Source organism: Sturnus vulgaris, chromosome 3, assembly GCF_052056855.1.
Source record: "Sturnus vulgaris isolate bStuVul1 chromosome 3, bStuVul1.hap1, whole genome shotgun sequence".
NCBI lineage: Eukaryota > Metazoa > Chordata > Aves > Passeriformes > Sturnidae > Sturnus > Sturnus vulgaris.
This window is the reverse complement of record NC_142245.1, coordinates 90,651,482-90,667,190: the sequence shown is the minus strand read 5'-3', so window position 1 is coordinate 90,667,190 and position 15,709 is coordinate 90,651,482. Positions and strand designations below refer to the sequence as shown.

At 39.2% G+C, this 15,709-nt stretch overlaps 1 protein-coding gene across 15 annotated transcripts in view; it reads right to left on the bottom strand.

Annotated features, from left to right (window-relative positions):
- DST (dystonin) overlaps nt 1-15,709 on the bottom strand; it is a 289,372-nt gene that overhangs the window by 155,161 nt on the left and 118,502 nt on the right. For 13 of the 15 annotated variants that reach the window (XM_088162255.1, XM_088162245.1, XM_088162257.1 and 10 more), the window contains one exon: nt 4,444-4,610. In XM_088162255.1, the coding sequence (XP_088018381.1) occupies nt 4,444-4,610 (167 nt within the window). Of the gene's footprint in view, nt 1-4,443; nt 4,611-10,686; nt 11,649-15,709 lie in introns of those variants that run through there. The other 2 variants (XM_088162247.1, XM_088162249.1) reach the window with 2 other exon arrangements.

The window sequence follows — 15,709 nt, the reverse complement described above, 5'->3', positions numbered from 1 at the left end:
ACACAGACCACTAGAAACTGCTGAAAATACAAGGAATCTTCTCACATAGAAAAAAATATATTTTTTCTAAATTTGGTGGTTAGAAAAAATCACGTGGTATATGGATCCAAGTACCTGAAATAAAGTAATTTTTCCTCTCATTTCCATTATTCATAAAATTACTTTCCTTAATTTAAAGAGCATTAAAAAATCACTGGCAAGTCATTCATACTCTTAATAGAAGTAAGAGAAAAAGTAACTGAAGGCCTTTATGAAAGCTCTGACAACAAAACCCTCATTGCTCAAGAAGACAGAAAACAAATATCCTGCATTTGCTCAGGAGAGACGGTGAATGACTGCAGTGTATGTGCTCCAGCACCTGTACACTGCCCACATCCCTGCTTGACACTGGAAGTGGAGCACTGCCAGCACAGCTGTGGGTGCAGGAAGGACAGGGAGACAGGGAAGAACCTGGATCACCCACTGGACCACCAATGTCCACCAAGATGCTGCAGTGGGTATGACAGTCAGTCACGACAGGGAGATGCCAGCCTTATGGGGTATCTCCTGTGCTTCTTGGGGGAGCAGGGAGACATGGCATATCCATGCACTATTCCTGCAGTTCACATCACAAATCTCAGCTCACTTGCACTAAAAGGTGCTAAGATCCTCTGTCAAGACAGAAAAACTAAAGAAACAATTCTAACCTGCCATTAAGAGAAGGCAGGCTGCCAGTTCTCCTGAAGGGAGAGGCTCCCTGCCTGCTGGCAGCTGAGTCACAGCTCAGCTCCTTGCCCAGCCCTTCACAGCTTCAGCAATTTCCTGAAGTCTTGAAGCTGGTATGTACTTGCAATTTTAAAAAAATCACATATGCCTGGAGAGGAGGTAATTATGACCTGCCACTCCTCTCCCATCACCTGGAACTGGACAGTGACATCTCCCTGTCTCATGGACCATTGACTGTAGGGATTATGTTGGACTCATATGGGCTTGTGCTCTCAATAGTGCATCCAGAGAAGGCCTCTGTGGAAGCCCTGGTGACAGGGCTGTGGGCCAGGGCTGTCCTCTGGGAGCTGCTGGTGCTCTGCTCTTTGGCCCAATGATGAGCTATGGCCCCTGAAGCGGTGCAGCCAACCTGCAGGGCAGGTCCAGCCCCAGCACACCCCCAGGAAGGTCCCAGTGAAAGGGCTGGGGCTGCCCTGGTGCCCCTGGCTGCCCCACTCCTGACTGGGGCAGTGGAATGGGCCCTGGCTGCCAGGCCCTGCCCTGATGGATCTCTATGGGGAGCTGCTGCTGCTGTGCCCCACCATGGCTCAGCACGTGCTCTCCATCCAACACCCAGCTTACTGTGGCTCAGCACAACTGCAGTTCTAGATACAGGCCTGAGTATTTGAGCCTTCTGTCACAGTACAAAATACCATGCCCTTAAAATAAGGTATGAGCCAAATAAAAGCCCTTCCAGGACTAGAAGTCATGTCCCACCCAAAGAGTTCCATCCTCCGTTTTGCAGAGTTTACTCCTCCCAGCCCAGGGTGCTTCTATACCGAGAAGCATCTCCAGTGAGCACAGCACATCTGGTGCAGGGGGCTGCCACACTGCAACACGACTGACAGATGTGTCCCCAGGGGGGTTCTCCACAGTGGTAGCACTATGGTCCCACCCCACTGCCTATTTGATCATCCACCCTGGTGGAGCACACCAGCTCGCAGCACCCACAGGATGCTCCTGACACCACCTGTGATCCACAAACTGGGAGCTACTAAAACACAGCAAATGGACAATCATTGCCATCACTGTGCGTATTTTTTAATATTTAGCCTACTTATTGCTCAGAGGACAAATAAAGCTTTAAAAGAGATCTCTGGAGTAAAACAGTATAGTTAAAAATAACAGATGACTGCGAAGATCATTCCTCTCTTGTGAGCAAGAGCTGGAAATTATTATCACTGTTTTCAGTACAAAACAAAAAAGGAAAGAAACATAAGAAATGCACGAAATCAGCGGAAGAATCTCACTCTCATTCCATTTGAAATGGAATCTGAGAACCTGTAACCTCTCACAGCAAAAACACATTAGATATGGTTGGTAAACATTCCTGGGAGGGACACAATCCTTAAGTGAAGTTATGTTTACAGAAAGAAGTTAAGCTCAATGGAAACTGGCACAGAAACACACACAATGGGGACTCTGCTCCCCAGCCACTGGATCACTTGCTTTGTGCAATACACTCAAGTCAAAGGTACCTGCTCTTCTCTGCTGAAACACTGAATGAAACTCACAGAGTAGTGCCAGAAACACTGTTCCAACAAAGCAATTCAGTCATATCCCAAGGTATTTTCATTTGCACAGCTGGAGGACAGGATTCAAGTTTTTCATTATTTATTAACTGATCTGTACCATAATTACCAGTTGCTTGAGCAGTAAAGGCTACACTGCTCTATGTAAGAGATGCAAGGATCTGAAGAAGCTCTGGGCAATATTTTCCATTATACCATCTCATTAAGTTCCTTCCTTTTTTTTCCTCTTTCCAATCCCTCTATATCTTTCATTTTGTTTATTTTTTTATTACTTGCCTGTGCTATATTCATTCCTTTGGCTGCTCTATCCCAAGTAAAACAGCCTTGTCATCTGCCAGCTATTTCCTTTTGTCTTGCCAATGTTACTAAAAGAGACTTTTTTTGCTAGCATGCACCTCCTCCCTGACCAGCTACCCAGAACAGAAGCATAGTCAGAAAACAACCTCATTGACTGAGATGCAGCTTCATTTTACCACAAAATTATGCATTGTCACAGCCAGCTTCTCTGGGACTTGGAGCACTGTGTGTGATGCTTGCAGCCTTTATACACAGCCTGTGAGGAAACGGCTGCACCTTTTTACTTTAGTGTCCTAATCCCCATAAGATTCACATGTACGTTGTGTCTACCTAGACCTCCTTCTGTGGTGGGCCAAGTGGTCCCACAAGAGGAAATCCAAGAACAAAATAATCTACTCCAGGCTCTGTTCACTGGATGTGCAAGAAAAATCACAAAATTTTCCTTTACTGGGGACACTCCTTCAAATTATACCAATGAAATATGTTCCCTTAAACTTCCTCATGATATGCTCCAGGGCATAGAGTACAAACTATGATAAACCCAGAAAGCCTCATGCAGTGAAGGACAAGTCAGTACACACTGATTAGCCCAGCAAGCAGAATTCTCTCCCACGTGGACTTCTAAGAAGACACAAACCTTCTTAGTTAACTCAGGAACCAAAAAAAAAAAAAAATATATATATATATATACAATAAAGAAGACACATCACCAACCAAGAGAGAACAGGAAGCACATAAATGATTAATCTCTGACAAGCCTGATGCCAAAGTCAGCTTTTTCAAGAGAGACCTGTTCTCATTGCTTAGAATCCAGAATTAGAAATCCTCTCCTGTCAGTAGACATCTTCAGCTGTATTTCGAGTTAATATCCCATACCCTTTAGTCTCTAATCACAGCCACCAGTGACTCTACAATGTCTGCTTAGCTTTATAAGAGTATGGTCACAAAAGCACAAATCTATAGTAGGACTCCAGCTGGTCTTAATGAATGAGGATTGTTTTGAAAAGTTTTCTCTGACCAAGGCTGTTGGAGCATGGAGACCAAGAGAAGAAGAGAGAAGATAACCAGGGAAAAAAACCACACAGCTATGGAAAGTATTTTTAGAAAGGTTCTGGGAAGAATAGGGGTGGAGAACTTTCCACCAATGACTGCTATGTTGACTAATTGTGACCAATAAGAAGGTGTAAATTATATAGAGGGTATAAAAGGTGGTGCATTATTGTAATAAATGGGATATTAGCCTCCTGAAGTACAGTGTCCCTTTTGTGTGTCGTGCCAGCCCATACAGCGACACAAATCCCCTCTCAGACTGGGAACATTGAAGCCAGCTGGTCACATTTTTCATGAGAATACCCTTTTACAGGAAATAGATCTCAGAGTAGGTCTGGGCTCCACACATAAACACTGAAGAAGCTCTACACTCCCAGGGCCATCCAAGGGTAAAATCACACAAGGAAAAAGACAGGGATCTCAGACATATCCCAAGTCATATAGTAGTTGATGGCTTTCACCAGTAGTGCAGTTTTGGACTTGGGTGATCAGTTCTGCCTCTACCCCACGTACACTTAAACATCAGTATGACAAAAAGGGATTGTGGAGAAGACTGAATTCTGGAAACATACTTCCTAGCAGCTTGAACACGCCCCATGAAAGATGTACAGGATTCCTGGAAATGCTTTTCTGACGAAGGAGGGACATGCAAAGGTTAACAAGGCATCCTTTGGCCGCAAAGTGCAGGAAATCACCAAGGAAGAGTCAATGTCATCTCCACAGCTGCAGCTCTATTACAACATAAACCATAGAGCCCTCTCTCTTTGTACATTAAAATACTGTAATTGACATTTTCCAAGGGAGCAAACCGAGTACTTGCCTGTATTTATGAATGATGGCATTAAATAACCTTCCATCACGCCAGCAGGTAGTGAAATTTTCACAGCGTATTCCAGCATAACCCTCTGTTGTTTGCTGTGACCACAGGAGCAGTCTCTCTTTAGCAGACATGTCCTCTGACTCCCCAGTAACGTGGATATCAGATATCTAAAACATAGTTAATGTAAAAATTAGAGTTATAGCTAATCCATAAGAATGCTTAAAATATTGCAGAAAATCACTCTGCATTACTGGAGAATTTATTGTCTGGTATCTGCATACATGAATACTATGATTATTCAGGTACTGTATTAATATTCTTTCATGTCTTATCCTTGTCCACTCTAAGTATCTTCAATATGAAATTCAGTTTTCTTCAGTTAGTCAGTTCTCAGTCTCTTAATTTCTGGACACAGTATAATACTATGACATAATGCAAAATACTTAAGTGTTTCTTTTATGATGATAATACAATATGTATGACACCTATTATATATAAATGCTATATAAGTATATATAAAATGCATTATGTATATAGTCACACTTATAAAATAACTATATTTATTATTAAACATTATTTTAATAATATTAATATTATATTATTCATAATTTATTTAGCTATGAAATCCCTCTCTTAAAACAGGTTAATTTACATAGTACATTTTCTGGAATACAGTAACAAAACAGTCATTCTGAGTGAAAACTGATAATAATAGCTTTATTACAAAACTTTCAGAGAAGTATTTTAGGAATGACTAAAAGGCTGAAGGGTTATGAATAGAAATTTTGTCGAATCAAGAAGGTTCAGTTTTGTATTATCTAAGGATTATCAACTCCGTATCAGGGAAAGCAGGAAAGTATTGGGAATTTTACATTCAGATGCTACCTTATAGTACGTTAGATTATCCCCTAATCAAGTTCAGTCAGTTTCATTAGAAAACTATCACAGTATAAATATGAAGCACACATTTCCCTAATTTGCACATGTATTGTTTGTACCTCATGTTACAGAAATTGTACTTAATGTAAATATTAACTCTAAATAAATAAAGTGCTATAGCATGTTGACATTTTTCCAAGCGAGCACCTTTTACCACTTGTCCATACAAGAGACAACAGGTGTTATTATGAACTACATAGGAGCCCATGTACCACTGTATAAGAACCTGAACTCTGTAGCTCAGCCATGACAAAAAGCAGGCAGAGCTGCTTGGGCAGAGGCAGGAGGGCTTGAGGCAATGCCACAGCTTGTGGGTAGACAAGAAGCAGCCCTGTGACCCCCTGGAAGAGGCTGCTCCCCTCCACACACCCAGCACTGCAGAGAGACACAGGTCTGCTCTGGCTCCAGAGCCAGCCTGGGGCCACAGCTCAGGGCAGGTTTGCCCACAAACAGCTCTGGGTGCTTCAGTTTGCTGCAGAAGAACTATAAACTGAGCTGTGCCAATTCCAGCAATCCTGTTCTAGCATAAACCAGGCAGCCACACTCATAAGGTCAGATGAGATGGTCCAAACAACTTCTCGGGGCCTCTGAATCTCTGCACACAGAGGCATCGTCTGTCTGGACTCTGACAGGGGGAATTCCAACAGGCTAGGCTGGAAATCATGGGGTTTTCTCACATTAGAGCCACACAGGTCACAGTGCCAAGAAGAAAGATGTGTAGCCTGCCTACTGATGTTGCTATGACATGGCCTTAGACAAGGTGATGGGAAGCACTTGGAAGCAAGGAATGGAAGGAAGAGCCTTAGAGATTTCAGGGTAATGGAGCTCACTACAATTTCTGCTTTATCATCTCTCATACTTTCAGGGAATGATGAGCATTTACACCTATACAGTAAATTATAAATAAATTTAATGTAGGAAAAATAATTTTCATTACTTTCTATTCAAGTAACCACAAAATTACAAGCTGTGAATGCAGTCCTTCAGATACCTATTACAGGCCATTGTATCTGTTGGATCTACGTAAGGGAAAAATACAAACACCAATGCTAGAAAGCAAAACAGTTTTGTCTGTTCAACTAGCCCCTAAATAACCTGACAGCACTTTTGCTCCCATTGTCTTCAGCTTCAGCACATTTTTAAGAAAGATCAAACAAGAAAGGAAAAAAAACCTCTTTTTTTTTTGTTCAAAGCACCGTAGAGAACACATGCAGCTGTGATAATTTGTAAGTTTCTAGGTATCAAAATCCTGCAAAGAATATTTACTGAATGAAATACAGATGGTATGAGTCGTGTCTGTAAAGATAACAGAAAATACAATGTGGCAAAAGACCAACTTGTAATCACTCTGAAAACTTTTTGGTAAAAATCCGGGGAACTCAGCTGTAGTGCAAGGTTTTTTTTCCTCTGGGTTAGCTTTATTGTTTGGTATTTCAAAGCAAGAAAGCAAACTAAATGTTTTTTCAGTAGCTTTAGTTTCTATTCATCACAGAACAACCAGATCACAATATAAATGAAGTCAACCATTTACTGCTTATCCGGACAACGCTTCTGAAAGAGATGATGTCATCTCGAAGTGCCAGATGTCTAGCATAAAAAAAAAGACCCAACAAACCCAAACCTATATTTTCTGTTTGTCATTTTCAGAAAGTTCTCAGTGTGTAAACCTTAATTATCAGATTTTTTAATGTACTCTAGCATGAGCAAGCTAACAATGCAATTTGCTAATGGCCCTTCCTTACTGCTAAGTTCAAACCCTTGGCCTCCTTCATGGTTAATTGAGCAGGGATGGCTCTGTACACTTCAGACTGCAGAGACTGCAAACACAGCATGTTTGAGTGCACATTAGATTCCTCTGGAAACAAGTAATTTCAAACATCAAGGTAACTTCTGAAGACTGTGCTAGTATCTGGTGTTAGATATAAACAGCATTTTAGTCATGAACATGAACACAAGGAGAACTTTTACTCTGAACATGACCACTAGAGAAGCTCACTGTTGAAATTTTGGATGGCTAAAACATTAATTCAGTTTATTACATGAAGATCAACAGGTTTTTGATCCAAAATCTTCCAAGCACCCTAGTTAGCCATCTGAAGAGAAAGGAAAAGGCTTTTCAATCATGGAGGTAGCCCATTTCACTACAGGTTACAGAACATTAATATGAGCCTGAGGCCTGAAACAGCCTGAGCACTTCTGTACTCTAAATAAAGTATTTTAGTTTTCAAAGTTAACATTTCAGACTTTTTCATAAATACTGAATTAGAGTATTTCAGCTTTTAAAATACTAAGTGAAATAGTGAGTCAAATGGTTATATTTTATTACTTACAAATACGGGCTCTGGTTCACAAGATGCCCTATTAACTTGAAACTTCTTAACAAGTAAAATAAAATAAGGTGTAAGAGAAAGGGAGAGAGCCCATCTTTCCTTTGATAATTCCATTAGGACAGCAGAGATACTAACCTACCAACTATACATTATCATCAATATTTCTAACATCATTTCCCATAGGAGAAAAACAGGACTACTAAACTAAGAATGACAGAAAATAAGGCGAAGTCAAACCTTCTACCCATAAAATTTAGTCTTTCCAAGCAAAGTTTGTGTGAACATTTTGTATCCCACAAGAGCATCATTTACTCACTATAAACTGCTTAAGTAGAGCACATTTGTTCCTTAAGCATGGAAAGAATGAATTACAGCATTTGCATGAGTTTGAGCAGTTGTTTGCCAGAGATCCAGTTCTCCAAATTATCTCAAAGCCTGTGAATTAAAAGTTATGAAAGAAAAAGCAACAGAGGTAATTCTCTACACAGTCCTTCTATTTCAGGATCAAAGTCTTAACTGGCACTAAATACCCTCTTTCTTGCTTATAACTGGGAGAAAGTGTTCACTTCTGCTACTGCACATGGTTTTTCTCAGCCTGTAAATTCCCCCTGCATCACACAGTACAGAAAATCCAAACACAAAAAAGCCTCAAGCTCTTTCTTTGCACTAATTTTAGTAGTGTGGTTTGGAGCCCAAAGAGCAGAGCAGACTGGAAAAGACTTTCCAAGAGATCAATAGTGATGCTCTATTTCTGTGACTCGTTTTCACACTGCAAACAGAAGAGCAAGAAGTCTTCCCTCTGATTCCATCTTATCCTAAATGTTTTGAAGCAAGTCTAAACTTGACATAATGTACTAAACTGCACAAAAGTATATAATGAGCTAGAGATGCATGATTGTGGTGGGGTATCGTCTCCAGGCCACACTATGATCTGAGAAATATTAAGCCTCAGCAGAAAGCAAGAAGTTTTTCTTTCAAAGCTATTAATGAGTAGCCAGGAGCAATGCTTCAGTAGATACCTCTAAGCTGAGTTCTGTAATCATGCAAGCAGAGGTAATGAAGTAGCACATATTTGAACATAAAAGTATATTTTTTTACATGCATAAGAAACTGTGCCACAGAAAGAAACTCAAAGGATATATTTCAGTAGAAGGGACCATACTGTTTCAGAGGGTAAAATGTATCTCTGTTACAGCGTAAATTATCCAACTGTTCTAGTGGGTTTCCTCTGGTGTCTCAGTTTGAAAAGCCAACATACTTTCAATTATCAGCCACATCTGAAGCACTGTGTAAGCTGAAAGTGCATTACAGCATGGGTAAGTTGACAAGGTAAGGGAAGGCTACTGATCTCTGTAATTACCATAAAGAAAATGGTAAAGCTGAGATTTGCAACTGCAAGCTTTGTGTACAGCTCAGACCAGTAACAGGAAATTCATAAATAACCAGCTACACTCAGTATAAAAAAGATAGAAATATAAGACATTAAAATGCTTTCTTAGGTCTCAAAAACAATCAGAAGGAAAGTGGTTATGGGTTTGTACAGTAATTAAAGTCTGAAATCTAGTTTTTCCTGGGTTTTTTAGAGGTGAAACCTTGGTGTTCTTACAATTACTTATATTGAGAATCTGGGGTTGAGAAAGGGAACTGAACCGAAAGCCAAACCTTTAGCAACTGAGGCATTTATCCTGATGTGTAAGTAGTTTCATATTCATGCAGTGTTTTATCAGTATCAGTTGAAATCTTTTTTCTCCCTTCTTCTGTGGTAACAAGAAGTATAGACCTGGTTGGAGTAATAACTGTAGCAGTATTAGAAGCTGTATTACTTTTGTTATACAGGAAAAGGCAGCCATGCTTAGCTGAAGAAACAAGGCCTCATACCCTCTTACTCAGCAGTGACGTTTTGTACAAATCAAAGAACACTCCTAAGCTGTTCCTGAATTCCAGCTAAGATTAAGAGGGCAAAGATCTCTATGAGTATTAGAAGGTTAATTGTACTATTGTGTGCTGCGTGTTACAATTGGGTGTTTTATCTATGTTTAAAAAACTAAGCTCAGACAAAGTATTGTTTGATTCCTGTTAGAAAAGTTAATTATATAAGTAAAAGACGTTTAGTTAGCTCTTTGCCGGAAAGAATGCCTTTGGCATTCCCATTTGGCACTGCCCATTCCTTCTGCTCATTCAACTGAGAGCTCAGATGTCCCCACTGAGCAAGGGGAATCAGTTTTGGACCAGATCAAGTGTACAGATTTCAGTTGTCCGGAAGATGGGTGGGGCAAAACTGGAAATATGGATTGAAGTGGTAAGCATGATTACCAAAATTTCGTTTTCCTTCAGATATTCTGCAACTAAGATTGTATTTTGGTTTCTTTTATTGAAAAAATAAAATAATCTGACCCTCAGAGGAAGATGGATTTCCAATAATTAATATAAATAGGTCATCTAGACAGTTTGGGAGGAAAGATCCTTTAAAAGAAGTGTAGAGTGCTATTAACATGATTAATGTTCACTTGTTCTATTTCAAGCTGCCTACATAGCTCTGTCATTCTTCAGTTCCTACTGGCCATTACTGAAGAGAATTAGAAATATCCCTTTCCTTGATACAAGACCCAAAGGAATAACAAGACTATGAAGAGGTGGTAAGAAAATATACTGCAGATACTGAATGTGAACTCTAAAATTCACTCCACGTTCTAGCAACATTTTACATGAAAATCCTTTTCCTAAATTAAGAAAAAGATCAAACTAAAGAAAAAAATAGCACTAGAATATATCAATACTCCTAAAGTGCAGAGTTATTAATAGCCTTTGAAAAAGATCAAATAATATGTTCTGTCCTGCAAATATCTGTAGTATCATAGCATGTAAGAGTTTTATACACAGCAAGGTAAAGATATTTCTGTAATAGAAAAATTACTGTTCAAATACTTATTCTAAGCTAGCTTTCAAAGATAATGTACTGTATCAAAATATTTACCTTGCTCCTGTTTGGTGCAATGCTAAAAGATGCCTTTTCTTTTGGCAAATGGGAAAGTACAGCATCAGGATAAAACCTCTTTTGTTCAAGTAACGGATCACTTTTGCTTTCAGAAAGAAAGTGACGCAACTTTTCAGATTTACTGCTTTCTGAAACATTTTCAATGACTCTGCAAGAAGTTATGTTTAATTCAGTTTCTTCATGTTGTCTGCCTAAAACGTGGATGGTAGAATCCGACATAGTTCCTTTTCTATAACCAAAACCACCGGACTTCTTCAGGAATCCTAATTCTCTCCTGTTATCATCCTGTGAACATTTCCTTTTCCACACACAGTGCTTCTCTGAATTACTCTTGTCTTGTTCCTTTAACCATGTGTCTGTTTCATCGGACTTGGCGAGCCTCTGATTATCACAGTGAAAGTTCTCCCCACAAAGAGAATCACTCTTTGCTTTGCCCGAGAAAACTTCTGCTTTAGCAATATCAACTGAAAGGTCTGTACTCACAGGCAGAGCATTACCAGCCACTGTCATTCTCCCGGGGTAGAAGTCGGCCAATCCCACACCCTTAGGATGAATCTTGCTGTTTTCAGAAATCTCCACTTCATACTGTCTTTTTTCTTCATTTTCTTTAACGTGCACTGAATCTGATCTCTCCTCGGTTGATTTCTTTCTCCTTTTTCTTCTGAAATATTTTCTTCCAGGGGAATGTTTCTCTGGACTTAGGGGAGCTTTGGCAGGATCTAAACACTGTTCTTCCTTTTCAGCCCTCACACATCCACAGACATTCCCCATTTGGCTCTCTGTAACTCACAGCCACACAGTTTCATTCATTCCCGTATATTTATATACAATTAAATCCTCCTCAGAAAGTTACAAACTGCTGTTTCCACCGTAATTTCTTCCAGACTTCACATCCACCCGCCTCAGTTCGTAGCCATTTTGCTTATGAGAAATGCACACGCAATAAAGGCTGTGGCTCAGAGCCCAGGCAGGGCCTGTGTCTGATTAGACACTGTGGCTTATTTCTGGCCACCAATCCTCTTAAATAAACATCACTGTTCCAGCGTGGGGCTGTAATTCTGATTGCCTTTCACAGAGATGACATAGCATTTATGGGCAGTAGAAATTTCTCACATGCATTTCAACTTCCCGTTTCACTTAGTAACTTGAGCAAGATAAAGTAGAAAAATAAGTAGCAACCTTTGAAACTATTAGCTACACTCCAAATCTAAAAGCAAGCAGCACAGTAAATAGCAGGGGTTTCGTCAGCAGATTTGTTTTGCACTTCATATGTTTTTATTACCTATCCAATGATTCACAAATGGGAAGACTAAACTAAGGGATCAGAAATTGCTCTGACAGCTTGCTGGGGGTCAAGTTTTTATTTGTACGTGGAGTTTTCATAGCAGCTAATGTGACTTCACTGATTTGTCAGCTATAAATAACCTGCTGCTTCACTGCCGTCATAAAAGCACAACAGCTTTGTCAGGGCAGTGACCCTGTGTACTGGGGCTGAAACTTTGCAGCAGAGTTAAACCTTCTGGCAGATAAAAGTGAAACAAATCATAAAAGCCAATCTATCTAGAAAACTGACCTTAAGATTACTGTTTATAAAAATGGAGCTTTATCCTATTCCCGTGCTCCTGTAAGGCATTTCTGTGTAGCTCTGAATAGAAGATCCAAGAAACATCAAACTATACCTAAAACTAAGTAGAAATACACACTTTTAAAATGCAAGCAAGTCTGATCTCCAGTGTACTTTGTTTGGAAAAATCTTTTTAGCTTTCCTCTCTGTTTTTGTCATGGATATGTGAAATCTACTAAAACCAGCATACATCATCAAGGACAGATGTGTATGGTTTCTCATGCTGAGAAAGAACTATAGAGTGACTTGCCAGGCATTATCAGGTGTTACCATTGACTTTCCCTTGTTTATTTGAAAAGGAATTGCAATAATGAGACCATAGACTTTATCCCCAGAGACCATTTCCACTGAAGTATTCCATATTTTATTGACAGGATCTAGAATGGATAATACAGCAAAGATCTAGGATAAGCCTCCAAAGAATTTCCAAGGATATAGTTGCTCACTGTTGACTACTCCCAGGGCACTGGGGTAAAATTTGACAGTAATGCTTAGAAAATTTTGTACTCTAACACCACATAATACTGTTACAGATGGGCAGCTATGTACAGGCACAATGCTAATGTGTTTCTTTTCAAAGTAGACATTTGTTCTATCACTACATTGTTTTATAGCCTCCATTTGTATTTGCATTTGTAGCATGCTCAACATACAGGTGCACTTGTGACATTTGCTCCCTTTAATCACAATGAAAAGGTTGTATCCTAGTCTGTTTAGAAAAACAGACTAGAAGAGTGACTTTTAGCTAAGATCAGAGGACTTACTGATTTAAAGCACACATCCACATGGGTCTGTGTTGGGTTCTGACATGGACCCCCCTTTTTTAACAGAAAAACACATTAAAAAATAATCTAACTTACATCCTTGTGTTTGTACAAAAAAACAGCTTTTACACCTAAATATATACTTCTCTTTCTTCTCTCTCATCAGAGAAGATGTTTCAGGACTTTACAGTGCAATGGGCCAAGGCTGATTTCATTTCACACAGATATAGTTCCTGGTTTAACAACAAGATGCTAGTAACAATATATGGTTAAAGAGATTGTAGTATAATTGTCTTAAAGTATATATAAAAATATTTTATTGATAAAGGAGATATATGTAAAATATTAAAGGCAAGTGTCCAGCATTTAAATGGACAATTGCAAATCTTCACACTAATTCAAAATGTATTAATGCAACCTATCACTAGTACACTGATAATGTTATTCTTCCTCCAAAAATTTCACATGGGGCAAGAATTTCCCTAAAAATATTGCAAATTCAAATTTTCAGTGCAAGTGTATTTTTAAATTAATACATACGGATATGAAGGTTTCTAAACAGTATTATATTAGATTATTTTACTGAGCTTTACTGGAGTGTGATTTGATATGTATTTTCTTTAAACTGTTTACATCTGTTTAACAGTCACCATGATAGTACCTTCTTTCAAACAAAGTGACCCCAAAGTACACTCTGTTATGTCCAAACTCCTGTAGATTCAGTGGCACAGTCACAAAAATATAATATAATAACTAATTCAAGATAGGTCAGAAGAAACATATTATTGTTATTTTACAGTTGACAATTACATTTCATAATGCAATCAGTAATTTATAGAGTTCCTGATCTTGCACATCCTCTTTCATTCATATTTTAAATTTTGATTTTTTATTCTTAAGAGTAACTCAATTTTTCAAAAATCAGGTGCCACTGAAGTAGAAAATGCAAGAATCAGTTCTAAAGCACTGGTTACAAGATCAGTGCTCCTAACAATCCTGCCCTACTTCTGCATATTCCAGGTCAATTTACTGGAATGCACCAGGTATAACTCCAGCAAGTCCTAGGAGAGAGCCAAAGGGATGGTGAAGGGCCTTATGGTGAAGCTGCATGAGGAGCAGCTGAGGGCACTGGGTCTGTTCAGCCTGGAGGAGACTGAGGGGAGACCTCAGTGCAGTTACAGCTTCTTGTGAGGGGAAGAGGAGGGACAGACCCTGATCTCTGCTCTGTGGGGACAGTGACAGGACCTGAGGGAATGGCCTGAAGCTGTGCCAAGGGAGGTTTAGGTTGGATATCAGGAAAAGGTTCTTCACCCAGAGGGTGCTTGGGCACTGGAACAGCTCCCCAGGGCAGTGGTCACAGCACCAGCCTGACAGAGCTCAAGAAGTGTTTGGACAATGCTCTTGGGAAGAGGGTGTGACTCTTGGGGTATCCTGTGCAGGGTCAGGAGTTGGACTTGAGGGTCTCATCCATCACAGTATATTCTATGGTAGCTCTATGATTTATCCATTTCTAAATATTAGCTAGGAATAAATGCATTCCAAATATTCCTGTGCAGATGATTAGTAGCCTTTGTGCCTTTTTATCTTTCTAGACATAGGTAATTTTGAGACTTAATAACCACTTTAACAATACTTACCAGCTGTTCCTGAAAAGCTATCAACTCTATTAGCAATTCTTTCTGCAATTCCATTTTTTTTTCCCAAGAACCAAATAGTAATTTTACAGTCACTTTAACTGGCTTATACTCTTGAACCAAAGAAAAGATCAAGGACAACAGAATCAATAAATTGCATTTATATCAGTTGTTGGGGGTTTTTATATAAAAACCCTAAGGAAAATAGGTGAAGATTAGAAATGAAAAATTAAAGAAAATTAAAGAAAAAAATACCACTTTCAGCTAACTGAAATTCTATGAAGTCACAACTTTGGTCTCAGCAAGGAAAGAGTTAACAGGATTACACTGGATATTCAGAAGAGAGCAACTGAAATTTCTTCCAAAACCTGTCAGCTAGAGCATAGATAGATGATATTCTAAAGCATCAAAACAGACTACCACTGAAGTCTATGAGAACCACCACAATACAGTGGTCACCACACCAATGGTTTTGTCTTGGACATCTGACTAATCTGACTAGACCTGAATCGAAGTTCAGCACTGGTTTAAGCCAGAATCCAGGTGATCAAAGCTGTTAAAACTACCACCAGGAATTGTTGTGTTTCTTTATCTTGATACTGGGTTTTTTTGTTGGTATTTTTAAACAAAATATGAAAAAGATACAAATTTATACCCACCAATGCTGCAAAGTTTTGTGGGAAGATTAACAACAGGCTTTTCCTGGCATGAAAACCCCTAAGAAGTATAACATGAACTAAGGATTAGATCAACACTTGTGTGCAATTTGACCTATCTCAGAGGCTGCTTAATCACCAAACAAGAGGTTAAGATTAAGACATGGAAAACAAACGATTAACACTGAAACATGAAACAGCTCACACAGATTTGTATGGGTTTGCATTTAACCACAGATTTCTGTAATTTGTCAAGCATGGCTGTGACTGGGAAATGCATTAATTTCTTAACATGGGACAGATGTATAACACATTAAAATGGCA